The sequence below is a fragment of the Fundulus heteroclitus genome, chromosome 20, assembly GCF_011125445.2.
Source record: "Fundulus heteroclitus isolate FHET01 chromosome 20, MU-UCD_Fhet_4.1, whole genome shotgun sequence".
NCBI classification, from domain to species: domain Eukaryota; kingdom Metazoa; phylum Chordata; class Actinopteri; order Cyprinodontiformes; family Fundulidae; genus Fundulus; species Fundulus heteroclitus.
The window spans coordinates 4,172,377-4,194,734 of NC_046380.1; the positions used below are offsets into that span (position 1 = coordinate 4,172,377).

Here is a 22,358-nt window from a genome sequence, read left to right on the forward strand (position 1 = left end):
GCAGCAACACTGGCCGGGTCTCTTTACTTGTGTTTATAGTCACTGCTGAGTCGTTTTTGAGTGGTTGGCTGCAGATTGGGCCTATGGTTTCATCATTGCAACTCCCAGGAGGCTTCTGGCATGGGCTACAGTTGTTCTTGTGGCTCTTGTGCTCTGGGGGTCCTTTACTGCTGTGTCCTCTGTGTCCATCACATTTTAATGAATTCCAAAGCAAATAAAAAACAATTTTTTACATGTAGTTTTATTTTTACAGTGCTCCGCTTGTGAAAGTAAATCTTTTGGGCTTCTCTTTGGCACTCAGCCATCAATTCTGAGGGTTTCTGCTAGACAAGCCAAGCCAAAAAAAAAAGCTTCTGGCTGATTTCAATTCAATTTATTTCTGTTTAAATGGCATTCACAACACACGTCATCTCAAGGCCTTTTACAAAGTCAGTTCAGTCAAATCCTCCAGACTGATTGGTCAAAAAGTTTCCAATCTAAAGGAAACCCAGAAGATTCAAAACATATTTCAAGGCAGCCGTGGCCATTTTATGCTGTTGCTTAGCAACCTATTTTTAGATACAAAACACACAAGCATTGAATTCAATCACAACTCTTTATTCAAACAACTTTTGACTAAAACAGTAAGTCTTGAAAAAAGGACCCGTGCTCTCAGAACTCTTTGAAGGGGGCAGAGCTTAATGGGTCTGCGTTGTGATTGGTTGGGAGGATGTAATGATGTAATATTAACTTACATGGCTATGAATACATATGGAAGGAAAACTGTTGTTCTATTGAATTTTTTTTCTATCATCGATATACGTTTATTGATCGATATATATCGTTATTGAATTATCGTCCAGCGCTAGTCCCAAATGGATGATTCCTTTACAAGGCATCATGCTGTCTAGCCGCTAACTCTATCAAACTGGAGAAAGCAAACTAACTGCATCAGTTCACAATTTATTCAAACTTTCAATAAAATCCAGCTGTTTGGGAAAATAAATACAAAAAATTATAACCATTTCCACTTCTGGCTGTTTTACATTGTTGCTTTTTCCAATGATTTTACCAGGAGGTGGAGTCGTGTGTGGACACCTGTTGATGGAAAAGCTAAAGAACGATTGTCTTCAAAAACACACAGCAGGAATATTTCAGACAGCTGCTGTTTTCAGTGTTTATTGCAAATCAGTTTATTCATAAAATATGGTTAAAGCAACTTCTGTACAAAACATATTGGTGACATGACAACAAGAGCAGCCAAAAAAATCCTGAGGTAAAAGAATTACACACAATTATTTTTTTTAAGCATCATTAATAATTATTGCGATACTAAAACATTAGCTCATCAATCCTGTCAGAAACAAAAACACAGTTGCTATATTTCACCCTGTGTGAAGCAAAAATAAAACATCTGAATTCAGTCATCTGTTGAAATACAAACTTAAAGGCATTTTTTTAAATCCCTGCAGTCATAAAAAATGAATGTCATCTAACAAAACAAAGTGTGGTGCTGACCTCTGTCTGGATTGCTCATGTGTTGCTGGTTTGTGCCCAGCATTTGGAAATTTGAACAGAATCGGTCATGTGGTTTCAGTTTTAATAACAATTAACTGTCACCATGTAAATCTTTCTAAAATTATGTAAATAATAAAAATACAGATTATCATTATGTGTAAGCTGCACATGTAGTTTCTCAACTGATACTATTAAAGGTTTATTAGGGCTTCACAAGAATGCGTGGTAAAGCTAATTATTTATTAGCACCCATTTACACCTGACTAGTTCTGATGATCTCTCTAGCCCGTTTGGGTTTAGTCAAGAATGCATCGCGCTCCTCCTGACGCTTGTTAGAGCTTCCCTAACGCAAAACTTCAGTGTTGAGTTTGTGGTGTTTAACCACCACCATAATGACCCATTTCCCTCACTCTGCTACATTCTCCTACTACTCACCAGTTTTACATTACTCGCTCTGATGGGTCTGTTGTGACTTGATCTGGGGGTGGGAGGGCGCTTGGGCACTGGCCCATATGGTGTATATAACAATAAAGAAACAGGACAAGTAAAACCAATTTCAGAGCCTTGGTTTGATCGTCTCACAGTGGGTGGTGAAAATACGCAGATCTTTGATTTTCAGTGCATGATTCCCCCGACTTCATTGTTGAAATGTTCACACAGGTTGTGGGAGTAACAGCAATTACTATGCCTCTGTCCTTTTAGCACGTCCCAAATTTAACGTTACTTTCCAAGCTACTGCCGTAGGGAGGCCACCGCATCGTCACATGGATTTCAAACTGGAGTTTGTCTTTCCAGATTGACCGATTATAGAAGTCGTGTCAGTGCCTTAAAATCCAAAGTTAAAGGAGGCCTTATACTAGAAGAGGTCTGTACGAGATAATTCATCTTTAATCAGATTTCTCTCAAGTTATCAAGTTTTAGATTTTGTTCCCTGTTGCTGTTTTTTTAACCATATCTTTACAAATCTTTGTTGTTTTTAAGAGATAATCTTGACAAAAGCTTCTGAGAGGATGTTGTTGATCAAACGTGTGCTTCTTGAGTTACATGCTCTGATATAAGATAATCAAACCTGATTGTCTGTTAACTGGTGGAGTGTTTTAGCTTGAGCACTTTCACTTTTAATTTGGCAGCCCTCATGTTGTTCTTTCCCAGAAACTCGTGTTTGTGCTGGCGGCGTAATTCAAATTTAAAACGAACCTCCGCAGTATGATGTGATTTCCAGGGAACCTGACCAACCAGGCAGGATTCCTGCATTGAGACACACTCAGACACACACCAGCCAGGGTTAAACGGTATCTGTCTCCGGAGAACGTGAAGTGTTCATTTAGTTTCTGCTTGCTTGTCAAATCAAATCAGAGTTGATTCTGATTGATCCGGACCAGTTCTTTCAGTGTTCAGTTTGAGATGAACCTTGTACGGATAACTAGCAGCACAAACTGTGCAGCTAGGTCACCAGTATTTTTGTAGTTTATGGTTATGTTGAGTGCTTTTCACGTGGTTCTGGCCCTCCTCAGATCAAACTGCATCTCTACTCATCTTGGCGACCTTCAGCCGGAGGATCTGGATCTCCAGGTTCAGCTTCTCTCTTTCCAGGAGCAGATTTCCTCTCTTCAGCTCGACTAGATCCTTATCTCCACCTGTCTTGAGCCCTCCCGTATAATCTGTCAGCCCTGCAGTGGAAGTAAATATGTCACTTAATCACACAGCAACATCCATACGGGTAAGTGAATCTGATTTTTGGAGATAATTACACTCTCTCTTCCTTTCCTCCAGCAAAACAAAACAAAGCAGCCACCAGCATTACCTAAAGAAAAAGTCACAAGCAACAAGCTCCTCTATGTGATCTCCTTTATGTCAGGATCACAAAGCTTTGAGATCCTCACATGAATGATTTCAAGATAATTTTCTAGATTCCTGCATTATTTATTTTGGTTAACTTTTAAAGATTAATAGCGGAGACAAAGGTGCAGCTAAAGTCTGGAAGAAGGACTCACCTTTGCACAAACTTAAAGATTCAGAGCTCAACTGACTTTCTACTGCTCTCTTTTTGTAATTTTCAGGTATATACATTAAAAGCCATGCCATATATCTTATTAAATAAATTGCAAAGATTAGATTTATGCATTTTATGCATCCATACATTAACTAATTAATCTTGAACATGTCGTTTAACTGCAGTTCTCCCCTGCCTCTGATACTGGGAGGACCAACGTAACTAGGCTTTAATATTGCATAAAATATTATGAGGCTAATAAAAATATTTTTACAGAAAATTACATTGTTATTAAAAGGCCTTTTTACAAGACAGACCCAGGTTATGTCCCTCGTTGACCACTGTAGCCGGTCACATCCTGCAGACATTTTCCTTACATAAATAAAGCCAACGTGCTAAAGTTCATCCCCTCTTCAGTACTTGCAACCCTGGTTTTATTCTTGCTTTCTAGTTTCACCTTCCAGACTCAAAGTCAGAAATATTTACTGGAAAACTGTGACTTGGAAAATGAGGGGCAGCAAAGCAATCTGACCCTCAGAATCCAATATGGCAGCCGGTCATCCAGAACGCAGTGAAAGCTGCAGTGACTTGCTTCTTAAATCAGTTGCATGCATGTGTGAACATTGTCATCATAATGCACAAATACAGGAAAAAATCATTGTTGTCAGGCTTTTTGACTACAATTAGCAAATGTCATCTGTGTGGACTTCAACCCCCCCATTACTCAGTCCTCATAAAAGTCTCACCAAGAAGGCAAGAAGGGGACGTGCTCGTCTTGTACATTTTCTCTGAACGTGGCTTTAGTTTTTTTAATTTTCTTAAGACTTCACAATCAGATTAGGCCAACGAAAGATGTACAATTATTAAAATATCTTAATGAGAAGTTTTAAAATCCCTATTAAGTAATTGCATACTAAGTATTACATAAGCTCTTTTGAATATATTCAAAATAAGGACTCCTTTATTATTATTATTATTATTATTATTATTATTATTATTATTATAGCTTACCAACGTCTCCATCATCTACTGCAACCAGAGACTTCAGCTCCACCTCCACTGGATAATGATCACTCACTCTCAGAGCCTAAAGCAATTAAGAAATAATGAAAGATTAATGTTAAGATTATTTAAACTTCTGAGCCTGATGTAATTCTGGATAAACACAAATATCAGCAGGAAAAATGCAATTATTGACAATTAATTATATCGCAGGGCTGCCAAGGTGGCGCATGGAGTCTGCATGTTCTCCTTAAGGATAGGGTGGGTTCTCTCCAGGTACTCCAATCTCCATCCACAGTCCAAAAACATGACTGTTGAATTAGTTTGGCTCTCTAAATTGCCTTTTGGTGTGAGCATGTGTGTCCATTATTGATTGTCTCTGTGTTGGCCAGTGAAGGACTGGCGACCTGTCCAGGGTGGACTCTGCCTCACGTCCAATGACAGACAGAGATAGGCACCAGCCTGCCTGCAACCTTTCATGTATAAGTGATGGATATATAACTTTAGCTCCATGATCGTCAATAAAATATCTAGATTATAATTTCAGCAGTTTATCTGTTATTTGTATAAAATTATAGTAACCGGTGAAAATATGCCATTTGTATGAGCCACGGTTCCAACCTCATATTCCTGACCAGTAAAAGGTTCTTAGCTCAGTTTTATCTCATTCTGAAGGCGTAACTGAAAGCCCATCCTGTGTAATTTAAATCAGAGAATATATTTTCAGAACTAACAGGAAGCTTCGCTGTGACTTGTGAAAATAACAACAGACCTTCTCGTCGGAGAGCTTGTAGGCCTTCTGGAAGTTGAAGGTTTTAGCAGAGTTTGGAACAACAGCCTGAAGCATGTCGTCTCCGTAAACAACAATCCTGAATGAGGACATAAGAGAAGATTAAACCAAGCAAAGGCCTCTACTCACTCTCATTGCTCACACCTTCTCAGAGAGAGCAGAGCTCAACCAAAAGGACAAAACCACATATTCTGCATTAGTATTTATAATCATAGCCTGTGTTTAAATGTTGAAGCTTTATGAATTATCGTTGTTTTTATGGTTTATCATGTGAAGCTGGATGGTTGATATCTACCTGTCGTATGTGTGGGTGTTTTCTGTGCTCGCAGTGGTGTCCACATCATCTCCGATAAGCCAGTGAAAGTTCTTGTCGCTGCGGATTCGGATGATCTTCATTTCCTTCTTGGAAACGTACGCGCCGTCGGCATTGAAGTCGCCCAGGATCATCACGTTCTGTGGCAGACAGACAGAAAATCTTAGCTAGTTTCTGGACTCTGTTGCAATTTGATCCACTCTCAGTGACGGATCTAAAACTTTACGTCCCGTTTACAACCATGGGAAACAGGCTAGGCAAGTTTATTTGTGCAGCACATTTCAGTACAAGAACAATGAAAAGTGCTTCATATGACTAAAACAAAAGCAAGTCAAAAACATTGTTGGAATAAAATGTAGAAAAATTTAACAAAATAAAACATAGGAAAATGGAAACTAAAAGCAAATATGAATGATTTTAAAAATCGTTGGACTACAAACTTTAACTTACGATGTTTCAGTTAACAGTTTAAGTAGAACAGTTGAAGGCAATCCTAAACAAATGTGTTTTAAACCTTGATTTAAAATAACTTTGTTCCAGATTTGTGAAACACAGGAACTAAATGCTGCTTCTCCATGTTTGACCCGCCCCCCCAGAGGGCTGAGGCAGACATCGGGGAAACCAGAACCCCAGACGCCCGAAAGGAACCCCAGAACAAAGGTGCCCAAGAGGGACCAATCCCAGGAAGGAGCAGAAAGGAGCCCCAGGAGACCCCCCAACAGTCACAACGCTGAAGCCCCCGGGAGCTGCAGCGACAAGCCCGTGGGCTCCACACTTACTGGAGACCTGAGATGTCCCAGGAGAGGGGGCATGCCCCCCATACCGATGAAAGAAAACTTATACTAAACCCATCACAACACCAACATTCAAACAACTCCCACATCACATAAATCGATAGACACCCAGGCTGGGTTCACCCCACCCCCTCTCCTGCCCATACCACACCAGCAGAATGCACTACCTCAAGGGGAGAGCATCTGCCACTACATGTTAATGTCCATACACCCCTCCAACTTGACAGGCCATATACCTGCCAGGGCCCCAGATACCCTGGGTAGGGCCAGACACCCGGCATAAACCGGCCCAAACCCCCAGTGACATACTCCATAGGACCCAAACCCCCAAAGTCCTGCCAGGACACTCGCCAAAGGAGACACACCCAAGGAACCTCGAGCTCTGGACCAATCCCAGACCCACCCAGGAGCAGCACAGCTACCAGGCTTGTTAGATGTCCACTGGCTTAGACCCCACCAAGAGCATCGCAAGCGGCCCCGGAGATCACCCCGAGGCTCCCAAAGCCCCACCCCAGTGGGGGCAACAAACCCTGGTGCCGGATCCACCAGACACCCCACTTTGGGCACTCCCCAGACCCCCAAGAACCAGGCACCCCCCTCAACCATCACACCCCACAAGACACATCCCACAGCCCCCCACTCCCACCAGGTGGTGGAGCCGATCAAAGGAACCCATAGAGATCAATCTGTGGTTTATAGCTGTAGAAACTGAAGTTATGTGCTAACTTGGGATCAACCCTTCTTTGGACCAAAAATTATTACTTCAGTTTTGTGTCTATTCAGCTGAAGACAATTATGGCACATCCATGTATTGATTTGTTCTATGCATCTAGCTAATGCTGTAATATCTTTATGGTCACCTAGTGACATTGTAATGTATAGTTGTGTGTCGTCCGCATAGTTATGGAATCTGATCTTGTTTTTTAATATAATCTGAGCCTAGGGGAGCATGTAGACGTTGAATAGGAGAAGCAACCACACCCTCCTTCAGAAGTCAATCCTGGTAGTGGCAGCATTGAGCAGTGGGGCTCTTTCACTACTAGTGGCACTGCCAAGATAAATGGAAAAATGGACAAAGAGGACTACCTCAGAGTTCCTAAATTTAATTCAGTAGCTAGATGATTAAAGCTGGGACAAAAATGGGTGATCCAGTGGGACAATAAGGAAAAGCACACCTCCAAATAGGTTCTTGGATGAACAAAAGCAGGAAAACATTAAGCTGTGTAAAATTTGCAGACTATGAAAGCATGACTGACGCCAGGAAACCAACCAATATAAATGAGCTTTCAAATATCCTGTAAGATTAGAGAAAATACACCACAAAAACACACGTGTCAACCTCATTCTTGGTTTATAAAATGAGTGTAAAAATTTGCTTTCTAATTCTTTAATCCATGGAAAAGAACTGCCTGAATAACCAATTAAAGGCCCTGAATTATTATGCCATTAATAGTAATGATGAATGTATGTTCTGAACTTTAAGGTGGAAAATATGGCAAACTTTACTTTAACTCCCTCCTACTGTGACGAAACCCCCACAGGAGCGATAGGATTAGGAAAGAAATTCACCAGCTCTAAATAGACCAAATAAAAATGTTTTATTGCTGTGTTCCTGAAAGAACAAACATAGGACCGATACTGGGATCTCTAAAGTAAGCAGAACACATTCAGCTGCTTTACTTTATTTTTGGGCCCAGTTTGTCGTATTTGTTTTTGGCTTTTTCTCTGTCTCCGACTGAGCAGAATATACCAAATGATGTCTATCTTTCAATGCATTAAAAGCTAGTTTCTACTTAAACCCGCTGAAATAAAAGCCTTTTACAGGTGGACCACATAGCAGTTGCTTGGAAATGGAAAGAATCCGTCTTCCCTACAGCTTTCTCCAGCTCCTCCTGAGGACACCTGAGGTGTTCCCAGAACCGAAGGGTCAAACGGTCTCTCCAGGAAGGTCTCCTTCTGACTTGGATACCTCCTTCTAATGATACCTTCAATGATTTCTAAGGCTGAGCCCAGGCACTGGAACAAAATGCTTATTTTTGATAACCGTTGCCGTGCAGCAAGAGCTTAAATCCCAGCCTGGGGTCTTTCTGCATGTTCTCCGTGTGCATGTCTGGGGACTCCAGCTTCCTCCCACAGTCCAAAAATAGGATTATTGGACTATTGGTCTCTCTAAATTGCGCTTTGGTGTGGATGTGTGTGTCTTGCTGTCTCCCCTGTGATGGACAGATGATCAGTCCAGGGTGAACCCTGCCTCTCGCCCAGTGATTGCTGGAGATAGGCACCAGCCTGGGAGGTGTTAAATAGGTTCGCCTGTTGAAGATGGAGCTGGGACACATTAAAATAATCTTTAACTTTGCAACATTGTATTTAACTTTATATATCTTCTTTCAGCCTTTCCCTTTCTGGGGTTTCCACAGAGTCATCTTCTTGACTCGCTGTGGTAAATTTGGCAAAAGTTTTACGCTGGACGCCCTTCCTGATGCATTTATCCGGGCTTGGGACGGGTCCAAGACAGGACACAGAACGCTTTGACCCCTTTAGGGCAGAAGTGTATGTAATTATTTTTATTTTGTTGCCTTTTTACAGACAGTCTGTTCTGTCTCTCTTCCAGGCAGTCGTGTCTTTCTCTCCTCTGCAGCTTTCACCCCCCACCCATCCCTCTCTCCTGCTTTGCTATGTCTTGTCTTTCTGAGCACTTTCTTCATATCAACCGAACTCTGAAAAACATGGATCTGGTAAGCTGGTCTCTCAATACTACTGATAAATGTTTTTCGATGGGTAGGCAACGAAAGGGGGACCTGTCCGGTCCTGATTTGACTCATTTTGTGAGATACACCATAAATTCTTGGATAGAAAACGGTGTGTCTTTCGACTTTGTCATTCCTGGACGTTTGAAACTTTTACATTTTGATTAAGGATACTTGGATTTATACTTATTGGTTTTTGTGGATTTTTGATGTATCAGCAAATACAGCGGATGTCGGTAGCCATTTGGCCTTGATCAGGCTGCCGGCTGCAAATGACGCGCTCACTAAGGAGGTGAACGGACAGTTCTGGAAGGTGAAGGAGCAGAGCCGAAAAGCTGGATGTGGTGGTACGCAGACTGGCTTCAGTGGTTGAACTCAAGGGGGTGATGGGATAAACTCTGGAAGTGAAGCACGGAAAAGCCCAACAATTTGAAAAATTGGATTTACCATTTGGAGCCAGCAAAAGACTTAAAGCTGACAGGAAATGCAGTGCAGCTTGCCCTGATAACAAATAACATATTTGGATTATGCCCTCTCTATCTAATCACTCCTGGATTGTTATGGCGGAGAATGCTCAGAACTCCCCCCGCTCCCTCCTCCCCCGCTGACATCTGTGGATGCTTTTCTGAACTGTTGGCCAGACAATGGCTTCTGGAGAGTGTTCGGGGAAATATAAACACTTTCACCCAAACAGACACACATAACTGATGCTCATAAAACCGATGAACTTATACGCGACTAGTCTCAAATGTTTACCTTCTGCTAAATGTGTCTCGTCTATTTGTGCTTTTTGTGCAAGAGGTTTTTGATATCTCAAACTGTATCTTGTTATAGGATAAAGTATGAGTTATGTTTTTTCCCTCCCACCTTCCTTTTTTTGTGGCCTCTATCTTTTCACAGAGTAATGGCAGCGCCATGTGGGCACCGTGTGGTGACCTTGGCAGCAAGGCTTCAGTAAATCGTCTCCCCCTGAAATGTTTGTGATGTTTGTTTGTTTGTTATGGCGATTCTGATTTTATTTTTTTACTTGTGACTCTTTATTGCTGATTCACTTAAATTAGCTAATTCATTTCTCCTTCTTTATATTTTGTTGTTTAGAATCAATAAAGACGGGTTATTGATTAATCTGTGCGGGTCTGCAGGAGATATTTCAATTAGATGGTAAATTGATTATGATGATGTATCTGAGCTAATAAGTACGTAGAGAAATGTTTTTGTCTGGTTTGAGTCCTTACGTCTGTCCTCCACTTATCCCTGACGTGAACAAAGAGGTCGTAGAGTTCGTCTAGCTCCTTCTCCGAGTCATCTGGTTTGGTGTGAACTGGGATCATCACCAGATCTTTCAGAACTGTGAGGACAATCAGACAGATATAAGATTTTAGATTCAACTATAATCATTTCTGGGGGTTGAATACCATAGTCCTAGTTGACCTTAAATATTGAAAGGACAATTGTAACCACAAGCCATCTCTCACCTGTGTTCAGGCACCTGAATCGAAGGATATACGGATCCCTGGCAAAGACATCCAGTCCTTCAGTCTTCTCATCATCGAACTGGTAGGAGCCCACCAGGTCAACCAGGTCGTCCCTGCATCCACAAACCACATCACTTTATTCATAAAGCTGTTTAAGAACAACAATAAGGCTGTCCAGAGCGCTGTACAGTGTTGAAATAACTCCATTTACATCTCGACTTTGAAAGCACCGATCTAAGAGAATGAGATGGTCTATTAAATGGAGCAATATTATTAAGAGACTTAAAAACAAATCAGGTGATTTTAAAATTAATTCATCAATAAACAGGAAGCCCATGACAGGAAAGCGAAGTTAGTGTAATTGGTTAAAAATGGAGCGGTGGTGTTTTGCACTAGTTATAGGAGAGCAATGGTTGCCTCATTGATATCAACAGAGAGCGTTGTAATAATCAAGGAGAGAAGTAATAAAATCACAGATCAATGTCTTCTGGTTGATTTAGGAAAGAACAGATCTGAGTTCTGACAAATGCTGTAAATGGAAAAAAGCAGGATTTTACCACGAAGTTTATTACTTTACCTCAGAGGCTATAATGCTAAGTTACAGGGTGGAAGCCATTTTCCTTCCCAAGTTAGTTTAAGGGACTTTTTATGGGACAACGCGGAGTAAAGTGTAAGGTTTTTTTTAGGAGGCTTAGAAGGCCCTGAACCAGCTGACTTCAGTCATGTACATCGAAGTTTTGAAAATTCAGAGTCAGAATCTGCTTTATTGGCATAAACAAGAACTTGAATACTCAGGCTGTTAAGTGTTCATCAGAGAGACAGTGATCCACAGCAGACGCAGTATTGTTGAGGATGGTGAGGGGGAGAGGAGGGAGTACCAGAGGTTTTCTTTGCCAACCAATTCCTGATGTCAACGAGGCAATCAAGGAAAGGTTGGGCAGAGCTCCCACTAATGTGATTCCATGGAAAGTACACCTGGCAGTTTCCTGCTTGTGATTGACCTTTCCCTCATTTTTGCTGAGTTGACAGCTTAGAAAACTAGAAAAGCATGAAAAAGCAGCTATTTTATCTGAAATCAGTAGTTGAGTTAAATGTTTTCAGTTTGAACAAACCCATGAGCATGTCTCCATCTGTCAGTCAGATTTAAACACTTCCCTACAGACAGTAGAGATGAACTAAATTGTCCAATGATTGATTGATTGGTTGGTTGGTTGGTTGGTTGGTTGGTTGGTTGGTTGGTTGGTTTATTGATTGATTGAACTCTCACCTGTACAGGAACATGAACTGCTCCTTGTAGCGTGTCCGGCCCAGGCGAGTGCTGATTTTCAGAGTGTAGTGATGTTTCCGGTTGGATCTGAGCAGACACACAAAGTGTTACTGTTATAAAACTTTCTTTCAGAGAAGAGCATAAAGCAGATTCACATGAAGTTTGAGGCTCAACCTCAGCTATAATGATCATTTTTGGTTTGGGTAAATCCCTAACTCTAACCCATGCAGGCTGGATGGGTTAGAGTTATTGGACTAGCCATCTCCTGTGGTAATTGGGTGAGAGGTTGGGTACGTCTTGGACAGAGCACCAGCCCATCAAAGTGCAACAATCCAACTTGCACACTTTAGCCTAATGGGAATTTAGAGAGGCCAATTAACCTAACAGCCATGTTTCGGACTGTGAGAGGAAGTTGGATTACCCAGACAGAACCCAGGCATACAGAGAGAGTATATCTAATCTCCACACAGGCTGGAATTTGACCACCGGACCTTCTTGCTACCGTCTGTCCAACCATGCAGCTGCCAGGAAACCAATTATTCTAAATAAACAACTAATTCTGACAAGAAATATCCAGCCAGAATCATGTTTATGCATGCAGAAAGAATATGATCGAAATGCAACTTGCTTCGGTAATTTTAGCCAAATTTTAATGCTAGCGATATTGGGCTTGACAAAACAACAAGCTGACATTATTTTTTTTTTTAAGTGAAATTCTTTGGAGAACATGCAGCCATACCAACTACATGAAATGGTTTATACGATGATGTCATGGCACCTTTAAAGGCCACCACATTTGTCTGTCTTGTATCCATCCAAATTAACATGGTATTCATAAAGTTGACGAGTGGACATAAACCTCTGGATTCAGTTCAACGTGTTTCTGCAAAGTTTCAAATGTTTGTGTTTGCCTTTACTAACTTGTTGAGTTCTTTCATCAGAGTTTCCACTGATTCCCCCGTAACGTCCACCACCTCCAGGATCACGATGATGTCATAACGGGAAATAATCTGAAAGAGACGGAAAATCGCATCTGTGTGATACATCGGGTCATAGACTCAGGTTAACATCTTGATAAATCAGTAATTAAAATCACTGCTCCAGCCACAGAGTAAAAACAAATATTTTATTTAAACCCATTTTTACCAAACCTACAGGTGTAACTTTCGTTATCTGGCTAAAGTTTTTACCTTAACAAGGATCTTCAGAATCTCCGGGTCGGAAACTTTGCTGCGTCCAAACTTCTGAATGTTAAAGGCTGCAATTTTCATGGTGGCTGAAAGCGGGAAACAAAGAGCAGAAAATATATTTTTAGCGTTTTAATGAGCCCATTGTGTCTGAACATACTCTGGGACATGTTGTCTTTTGGTAGTGGTTATTTGTTTAACTGCAGACGTGACTAATAAAAGGTGAGAGCTTTTACAGTTAGTTTGCTCGAGGGCTGAAGGAGACACAAGGCCAAAGAAAACAGGTGTGGTTTGGCACCTGTGCTAGTAGATTTCAATTAATCTCTGTATTACTAAGTCGATGTGACATATGAATTTCTCCAATGTGAGATCAATAAAGCCTATCTTATGTTTAATCAGAATCTGCGGAAACCATAAAACCTGACATTTAGGAGCTTTTAAAAGTCTGAATGGAGCAAAAATATCTAATATCTGAGCTTCTGCAACAATGACAACATACTTGCCCCACAGTGCACAAAACATAAGGAGCTCTGAGAGAAGGTAGAGGAAGTGCTTTACAACAAGCAGCAGGAGGGCATGAAAAGCTTTTGGTGTCTTCACGGCTCCACTGGTTCACGGGAAATGATTATGAGAGGTCACATCTGTGCAGGACGATTTATGGACAGCCAGAGGCGGCTTGAGCAGCTGGTTGATCTTTGCAGCCTCATCTTGGACCAGTTTTAAGAAGAAGGCGTGTTTCTCTTAGTGAGTCTGATTCAGGTGATTTTAGATTTGTGATTTGACAGAAAAACATTTAAAATCAACATGGTGCCAGTTTTAGGTCTATTATTAATTAATTAATTAATGATTAATGGACTCCTTTCTTCTTGTCTATGTTGACTTATCATTAGCTTCTCTATATTTTGCTATATTTTTCTATATTTGCTCCCAAACTGGGTCGTTTCGGGTCAGTTTCTCAAAAGAACGTCCTTACAGAAAACAGGTGGGACCGACCTGCTCCTACATGTTAAGTTAGTGCCACACCAGCACCTCCATCAGTCTGGCATCAAGCACCAGCCTGTCCAGTGTTTCTTTAAATCAGTACCGTTAAGGAAACTGTCATAATAAGAAACATAACATTTCTAACATAATTAGAAAGCCATAAATCTATTTCCCACCATCATTTTTTTCCTTTAATTTTAGCTGATTTCAAAAACATTTAATTACATTTAATTTTAAATCAAAGATGATTAGTTTTCATTGTCAGCAATAATTATCCCCTTTAAAAACAAAGGCATTTATTATCTTGTAATCTTTTAAAGTGACCTATTTTTACCATGTGGGAAGATAAAACGGCTGCATTCCCATTTTTGTCTGTACTGCAGAGTGAATCAAACCAAGGTAGCCGCAGCTTCACAAAGGGTTAAAATACTGATCAGGCCCGCCTTCTGATTCTGATCTGGCTCGGTTCTGAGTTCTGTGCGTCTCAGGTGTGACTCTATGGCTCCAATGTTTTACTGAATCTCTTTGTTCACTGTGGCTCAGACTTTCGACATGGCAACAACACAGAGGAGCGTTACTGCTTAACATCTCCTGTCTCTGGGTTTCTGTGTGTTGGTTTGTCTCAGACAGGCAGGACACGGTTCTGACCCGACAGCTGCCTCCTGTGACCACGCATAAAGAAACGGACGGACAGACAAACGATGCATGTTCAGCCTTAGTAAAAAGGGATCTGCATTCCTCCTCCCTCTGAATTAAGGCCTTGCCTCAATTATAGAACCACTTGTAATAATATTCATAGTAGCTAAAAGCTGATAGATATGGAGTTTGTGTCTTTATTCTAAAAAAAAATACAGATTATAGAAAAATATATATTTTTTCTTTTTTTGTCGCCTGCAGCTGGTCCAGAACGCTGCTGCCCGGCTGCTAACGGGTAACGATCAACATGAGCTCATTACCTCCATTTCCTCCTTCCTGCATGTTTTAGAACTGATTTAAAGATCTAACAGAGCTTTTACACAACAACGTTCCCAGGTCAGAACCACTGTTGCTTCTGGATGCTTCTAGGACTCGTCTGCTGACCCGAGGAGACAGAACCTTTTCTGTCGTTGCTCCCAGACTCTGGAACGGTCTTCCTCTGTCTGTAAGGAAACCTAATACCCTGTATTATCCCTTTTAAACCCCAACAGTTCTAATTTCAGTCCAGTTGAGCAGAAATATCGGACTGTTCTTATTATTAGTCTTTTATTTTCTTCTACATACTTTTGTATTGTTGTTTTTATTCTCCATTTGTTGTTTGTTTTTCAATGGATGTGTAAAGCACTTCCATGACCTGGGTGTGTAAAGGTCCTCCCTAAATAAAGGATGGGTTGACTGACTGACACCGGGTTCCTGCCTTCTTAAGAACAAGTTTCGTTTGTCTTTGTTGGTTTTAGTGACGCAGTAATTCTCAGTATTTGTGCAGTGGCATGATTCTTGGAAATCTTCCAACACATTTTTGTAGTGATCAGTCGATGCTGCTGCAGATAGCAGCAGGCCAAGACAAACAGACACACTTGTCCTTAAAGTCAGTTTAAACTGTAGGATCACATGTTGGTTTGGGACTAGTTCTGTCTTGAAAACTGTTTCAGAGCGCCTTAAGATTAAGAACAGATAAGAAAGTAATTTACTGATCCACAACAGGGGAAATTCAGAATGTAAACAAAAAAAAAGAAACAAAAAAGTCAGGATATAGCTAATATATGTTGGAGGCATTGTATTAGACTTTTTTATTCACATTTTTGGGATCATTAGCTGGAACAATGATAAGATCAAATCTACCCAAAAACTGCTTTAGAAATGCATTAATTGCAAAGAGCAAATACCTCAATATTCTCATTATCAGTTTATCACTGATTAGTGATAAAAAGCCTCCATATGGAAAGCATTAAATGAGGGGCAACTGGACCAGAAGCAGCAGAAAGAGATGGAAATTTCCGCCAGCTTTACTGATGTTTAAATTACGCTTATGCAACAGACTTCCTGTATTTAAGCAAAAGGAAAACCCAACAAGAGAGAACACGACACAGAAGCTGCAGTTGTCTCTGGTTATTTTTATCTTTTCCTGTAGTATTTTCTTTTGTGTCTTTTCTGGATTAACAAAAGTCCAAAACTTCTTTATTTAAAACAATCGATCTGTATTTAGCAATTCAACATTAATGCAGGGCACACAGAGGAATGGAAATTCTGTTTTTCTCTTTAATTACAATAAAAACAAGGTAAAGTAAGACCTAAGAGGGGGATAGGGGGGTGGGGTATAGGGTCAACAGATACCTGTGCCAAGTTGTCCCTGCATGTGGGGGTTGGGGGGGGGGGGGTAACCAGAAATGCTAAACCAGCATTTGATTCAGGTTTTGAGGAGGAACTTTCCACTTTGTATGAGAAGTTAAAGGCCTAAACTTTCCACTGTGAGGCTGCATCAAGACTCAGGAAACGACATTTTGTTGGTACGTCCTGCAGGAAAACACCTTTAAATTTCAGCTACAGTGATTGAATACTGTGGAAAATTTTGAGTGAAACTCTAAGTCCATGTATGACGGGATTAAAGGGGGATAAAAAAAGAAGCAGTTCAGAGATGTCTCCAAACTGGTTTGGGGACAGGTTGCATATTTAGCACTTTCCCGTCAGATTAGAGGGCTAATTAATTAAACTCAGGGTGTTGACTCCTGTTGAGTGTTATTGTCTTCAGGATCCCATAGATTTTCTTCCTTTCATGCTCTGACTAGCTCACATACGGCTGGATGCCTAATGACGGTTGTTTTTACTCTGCTTAGCGTGTGAAGCATTTTTTCAGGATAAAGTTTAACGTATTTATACATTTTAAAGTTATGACGCTGCAAATTAGTCCTCAGCTCCAGTCTTACTGAACTTTTAACTGTCAGCAGAGAAAGAGCAGGCAAAAAAAACAACATTTAAAACCCTTTCCATACATCCGGCGTCTTACTGACAGAGTCATATTTCAGAGCCATCTAATCCCTGGCCAGCAGCTGCAAATTATTACTGACAAGAGCTAGAAAAAGTTATGTGTGTCAGAAGTATGTTTGTAAAAATAAAGTTAAAAAAAATAAATTTATGTATGAATTCCCAGGTTTAATCATGTTTAGTGTAATATTAGGATGAATTGCGTCTTTAAAGTCAAAGTATTTCCTTTTAAATATATATACGGCTGACGACATATTAGTAAATATATTTCAGTTAGGTTTTAAAGCATTGAAAAGTTTCCATATAATGTTTAAACATTCCTTGTTTATTAGTTTGAGAATTTAAGCTTGTATTTAAGTTTAACGTTATCTGTATATTCAGTAATAATAATAAAAAAGTAAATTTCCGGCTGCTTGCTGGTACAAAAAGGTCAAAGTCTTGAGCATATTTGGTGTAAATCCCCTTTCTAAAACAGCTTTTTACTGTAGCATTAATGAAAACACAGACTGCAGTTCTTTAACGGCCTAACCTAACTAATCAGACTTTTATTAAAACTCTGCAGAACCAGTTGCACTGTATTGACATTGCAGACGTTCAGCATCGCCTTAACTTTAAATGATTATATTTAGGTTTTAGGTGTCTATGGGAGAAAAGTCTGAGAGGCCGCCCACCTCCTGAGGGCGGCTGAAGACTATCTCCCCTTTATCAGTGTCACACATGCGTTTGTTGCTGCTTTGCTGGAAGGCTTCTGCTAAATTAAGAATCCTAAATAAATTAGGTGAAAAACTGCAGCTTTCCTTTTTTTAAAGCATCACATTGGATGTTTCTAGCGTTAAAGTTATTCAGTAATTCTCTGAAGAATGAGCCTATTTTCTTTAAGAGAACAAGAGGAGCAGGGTTGGCTCATTGTCTCGAGGTATGAGAAGCGTCTCAGGCATTCAGAGCTGAAAGGAAGAAAACAACACAGAAAAATGTATTTCTCACCTGCAGTTAAATCTGCTGCTGCTCCTCCCAAAAAAGAGTTAAAGTTAAAATCCAACAAAATGAGGACTTCTGTTCAAGATGTTTGAGACTTCACTCTTAAGCAAGTGCTGGATTACTACCAAAGAAATGTTTAGAGTCTGAAGACCGGCTGTTTGATTGGTCGAAAGCCAACCAATGGCACAGGTTCAGAAAGGACAAAGAGAAAAAAAAAGTCAAAACAAATATCCAGCCCCTTTAATGCCTTCCTGTTTGAAAACCTGCTGCTGGATCTGTTTGTCTCTCAAACTGGTGGACAACATGTGAGAAGAGGTTAGTTCCTCTCGGGATCTGTGTTTTGAAAATGAAAGGCAGCATAAATATGAGATTATATGGATGTTTTAGTGCTCTGGCGTTGAACTCAGACGAAGCACAACCGTCAACAGGAAGTAGAACCAACCTGAAAGACCAAATGCAACATGATCTCAGACCTGTAATCTACCTGCAGTAGCAGCCCACACCTGTTGCTGATGAGGACAAAGGTCACAAACAGCGCTGGAAGCAATAAATGCTGCAATATAACCGCTTTGTGCCGCATAGCTTTACTTCCTCTAAATTTAAGGGTAACGTGAGTCCCCTGTTATCTCCACGGTGCTGCTGTGATGGACTCTTGTGCCCTCAGTAACCATAAATTAATGTATGAGGAATGAGGAAATGGAAAACTGTAAAATCTACCTAAAAACTATGACTACAAAAACAAAGTGTACTTTGGGTGACCTGAACCGGTTCAGGAAGATCAAAATCTGAGGACCCGTCATGAATGAATCACCTTGTTTTTGTATGGCCAGCATGTAATTCCCACAATACCTTCAGGGGCGGGGTTTGTTTTCTCTCCCCCGGTCACCTTTGTTTGTTGGCAACACACCACACACTCTTGTAGCTCAGTGGTGTCATCATCTGCCCATAAATTGTAGGTGTTTGGTGACTAAAAAGGCTTTAGAAATAATGCCTCGTCCAAAGTTGTCGAAGTTTTGGATACTTGTTAATTTTTTTTTTCTTCACGTTCATTTATCTGTTTTGTGATTAAATATATGTGGGACAATACCGTTAAGAAGAAGCCGATTGTGCACAAAAAATTACTCCTACCTTTGGAAAGATGGTCTTACACAGGAGTCTTTGGCTCTGTAGGGCCTCCAAAGCGGCTCTTCACAACCTTGGGCTGAAGTTATAAAGAACCGAGGAAGATTTTTAAATGCAAAGGTAATAAACATATATGGTTTAGCATTTTTCCTCCAATTTTCCAACTATATAGCATTTCCACAACGAAAGGCATAAATGATACAAGGAACACTTTTCTTTGGTTCAGATATGTCATTTGGACGCAAACAAAATGTTTTTATTCTTCATTTTCCATAAATATGGTTTAATTCAAGGATGTCCTATTATCTTTTTGTACAATGTTGAATGTTTTTTTATTCCAAAACATACCATTAAATTAAACAAATGACAATTTTCTCTCCCTCTGTAAGTTTTGATTATTGTAGGAATTCTTTAAGGATTTCTCTGGGTTGGGGAGACATGAATGATTTTATGATGAGATGTAAGAGAGGTCCAGTAAATCATAATTTTTCAATTTTATTTTCTACCTTCTTTTTCAAACAAATTCATTTAAATGCACATGTCTATGCTAATTTTTTGTATTTTATTTTGTTTGTTCAAAATAAACTAATAAATAAAAACTTTTGCCAATTACTCTCCAATTATTTGATGTTATTTCAACTTTTCCATATATGAGCTCTCTCTCTTTTCTCTCTCATTATCTGCATATAGTCTCTTTCTTCCTCTTGACTTGAAAACTGGCTTAGAGCTTATCTGGATAGCTGGCTGTTCATACAGAGCCTGGTTCTGGTTCTGCTGGAGGTTCCTATCTGTTGAAGGCCGTTTTCCTCTCCACATTCACTACACACGTTCAGCATGCTAACAGAAAACTGAATATAAAAATGTCATCCTGTAATTTAATCCAAAAATGCTTTTTATATCTTCAAAATCTAGTTTTTTTTTTAAACGCTTAGTTAAGTTATGTGGGTCTAGACATATTTTAAAGTACCTCTGGGTTATAAAGGTTGCTGTCCATTGGTCTAACAGCAGATCAAATCATGAAAGAAGCCCTCATCAATGGAACAGATAGCGCGAAGGAAGTAAGAAGCCTCAAAGTATGCATGTCTTGCGAGGGATTGGTCAGAATTTTGTGATAGTGGGGGGGTGGTATCGCCATTTCTATTGGTTGTCCCACATGCCAATCATTCTGACGCACTCACGTAATGCTCGTTCCTTCTTAGTTTCCTCTTGCTAGCTGCGCATGTGCACTTCTAGTGTTTATGTTTCCGGCAGTGCTCTCAACTCTCACGCATTGACCGTGTGACACACGCATTTCACTAACTTCACACGCTCACACACAACACATGACATTTCACACGCAAACATGGAATTTCTCACGCATGAAAATCACAAAGCCCATCTGGGCTGCGGACGACAAAACTCCGCCTTCTGCTGAGCTGTTTCGGCTTCTTTCACAGCTTGTGGCCATCAGTAATTCCTGCTGCAGTTCGTGTTAACAGAGCAGCAGGAAGAGTGATCAGAGTTATGAATAATTTTAGTCTTAATTTAGTGCCCAGAGCGCACTGACGAGAGCAATAGAGATTTGTCTGGTCAGCGCGGCGACTGACTGAGAAACCTGTCGCTGTGAAAGGTGATAATGGTTATAAACTGTAACAGTCTAGAAGTGCATTGCGCTGAAAAGAGGGAGACATCAGCAGCTGGATCGTGCGTAAAGACACAGCGGGAACCTCTGTGTGCTTCAGTGTTGCTGCTGAGGGGAAAATGTTGATAATAAAGGCTTGATGAAACTCAGCCTGATTCACCAATCAGGTTATAGATTTACAATGATAAACAACCAATAGATGAATGTGTAACAGTATAATAATTCGGTCAATAACTTAAAACTACTTAATTTTATTCAGTATTATTTGAACAATTGGGTATTTTTAATCCATTAACTGAACAATAAAGTATTAATACGTTTCTTTCTTGTTTTAACACAAGTAATACATGTCTACTTCATTGTCTGGTAGGATAAAAATGAGATGGAGTTGACTCCACCGGCTCGTCCAGGGTCCGGTTAGCCCCGCCCCCAAACAAGCCCTGCCCCCACATTAGCATAATCTCACTCTTAACTTTTGATAAAAGTTGAGAGGTCTGGTTTCCGGTTAGCTTAGTGGTTAGCTTAGACGTTTGCTTAGCTGTTAGCTTAACCGTTAGCTTGGGTGTTAGCCGTTCATTGTAGCTCTGCTGCTCGCACCGTAGACTTTGAACACGACTGAGAGTCGCATGAAGCAAACCACAAACATTTATTAGAAGAAGAGGAAGGACTCAGCAGAAAGAAATAAGACCAGAGTGGATTTGGGAGATTTTTTCACGTGATACCCCTGAGGAGCGGAAGAGCAAGGTAAGACGGTCTTGCAGCAGTTGTTCACTTTGGGAAACTTCTGGAAAAATTGCAGATTCTACCTTTAAAGCTGTAGTCTCACACTACACTCATTCACCAACAAAAAAGGGAAGTGGGTATTGATCATGGTGATGTGCCATTTAGGCACATCATCAGGGGGATATCCCGGACGAGCCCCCAGTTTCCGTAGTGTAGTGGTTATCATGTTCGCATCACACGCGAAAGGTCCCCGGTTCGAAACCGGGCGGAAACACCAATTTGTTAAAGTTACCACACCCTGTTGGGGGATGAAACACCTTGGGTTGCCCCAGCTCTTTACCCCTAGGGTGACCCCACTTGTACTTTAAAGTGTTTTCCAATTTATGACGCAAGAAACAGAAATCTGAACTTTAACTGGTTTAATCTAGCAAAATCAGACAAATGTTTACAGACACATCAGCGCTGATGGGCTCCTGATCGAACACGATGCAACAGCAATGAAAGTAACAAGAGCCCCGACTGATCATTTCTTAAGCATTATAAAGAAGTCTAGGTACACGCCCATGCAAGGGCTGTACACTTCCTAACATGTTGTCAGTAAAATAATGTGTCACCACTTGGGTGCTATCTGATGACCTTGTGTCCCAGCCTTGTGTCCCAGACTGTCTAGGTGTGCATGATGCTCCCAGGACCGACGTTCCACTCGTTCATCCCATTTCTACATTCTACTCATACGCCACATTACTAACAATTAGGTGTCTAGGTACAACCCGAATGGTGCAAAAAGGACGTGGCAGCAAATCAGGATGTGATACATAAAAATGCAGTTAAATCAGGTAAGATCCAGTTCTAAGCTATTATGTTTAAGCTTAAAGAGACAATGTGTTATTAATTTGGCTTTTAATTAGCA

The 22,358-nt window shown here is 40.5% G+C and overlaps 1 protein-coding gene and 1 non-coding gene across 2 annotated transcripts; one reads left to right on the forward strand and one right to left on the reverse strand.

The window, feature by feature from the left end:
* Positions 1–1,136: 1,136 nt before the first annotated feature.
* On the reverse strand, positions 1,137–18,142 carry LOC105938240 (deoxyribonuclease gamma). Its single transcript, XM_021307255.2, has 10 exons — positions 17,989–18,142; positions 13,069–13,154; positions 12,800–12,888; positions 11,879–11,965; positions 10,612–10,724; positions 10,372–10,484; positions 5,578–5,735; positions 5,265–5,361; positions 4,502–4,577; positions 1,137–3,167 (listed from the first exon to the last, which is right to left on the reverse strand). Exons 2-10 carry the CDS (start codon positions 13,147–13,149, stop codon positions 3,013–3,015), a joined length of 969 nt encoding a protein of 322 aa, XP_021162930.2. The 5' UTR covers positions 13,150–13,154; positions 17,989–18,142; the 3' UTR covers positions 1,137–3,012.
* A 3,507-nt stretch (positions 18,143–21,649) lies between these two features.
* On the forward strand, positions 21,650–21,722 carry trnal-caa. The gene has a single exon. It is a non-coding gene; the product is annotated as a tRNA-Val (tRNA).
* Positions 21,723–22,358: the final 636 nt, after the last annotated feature.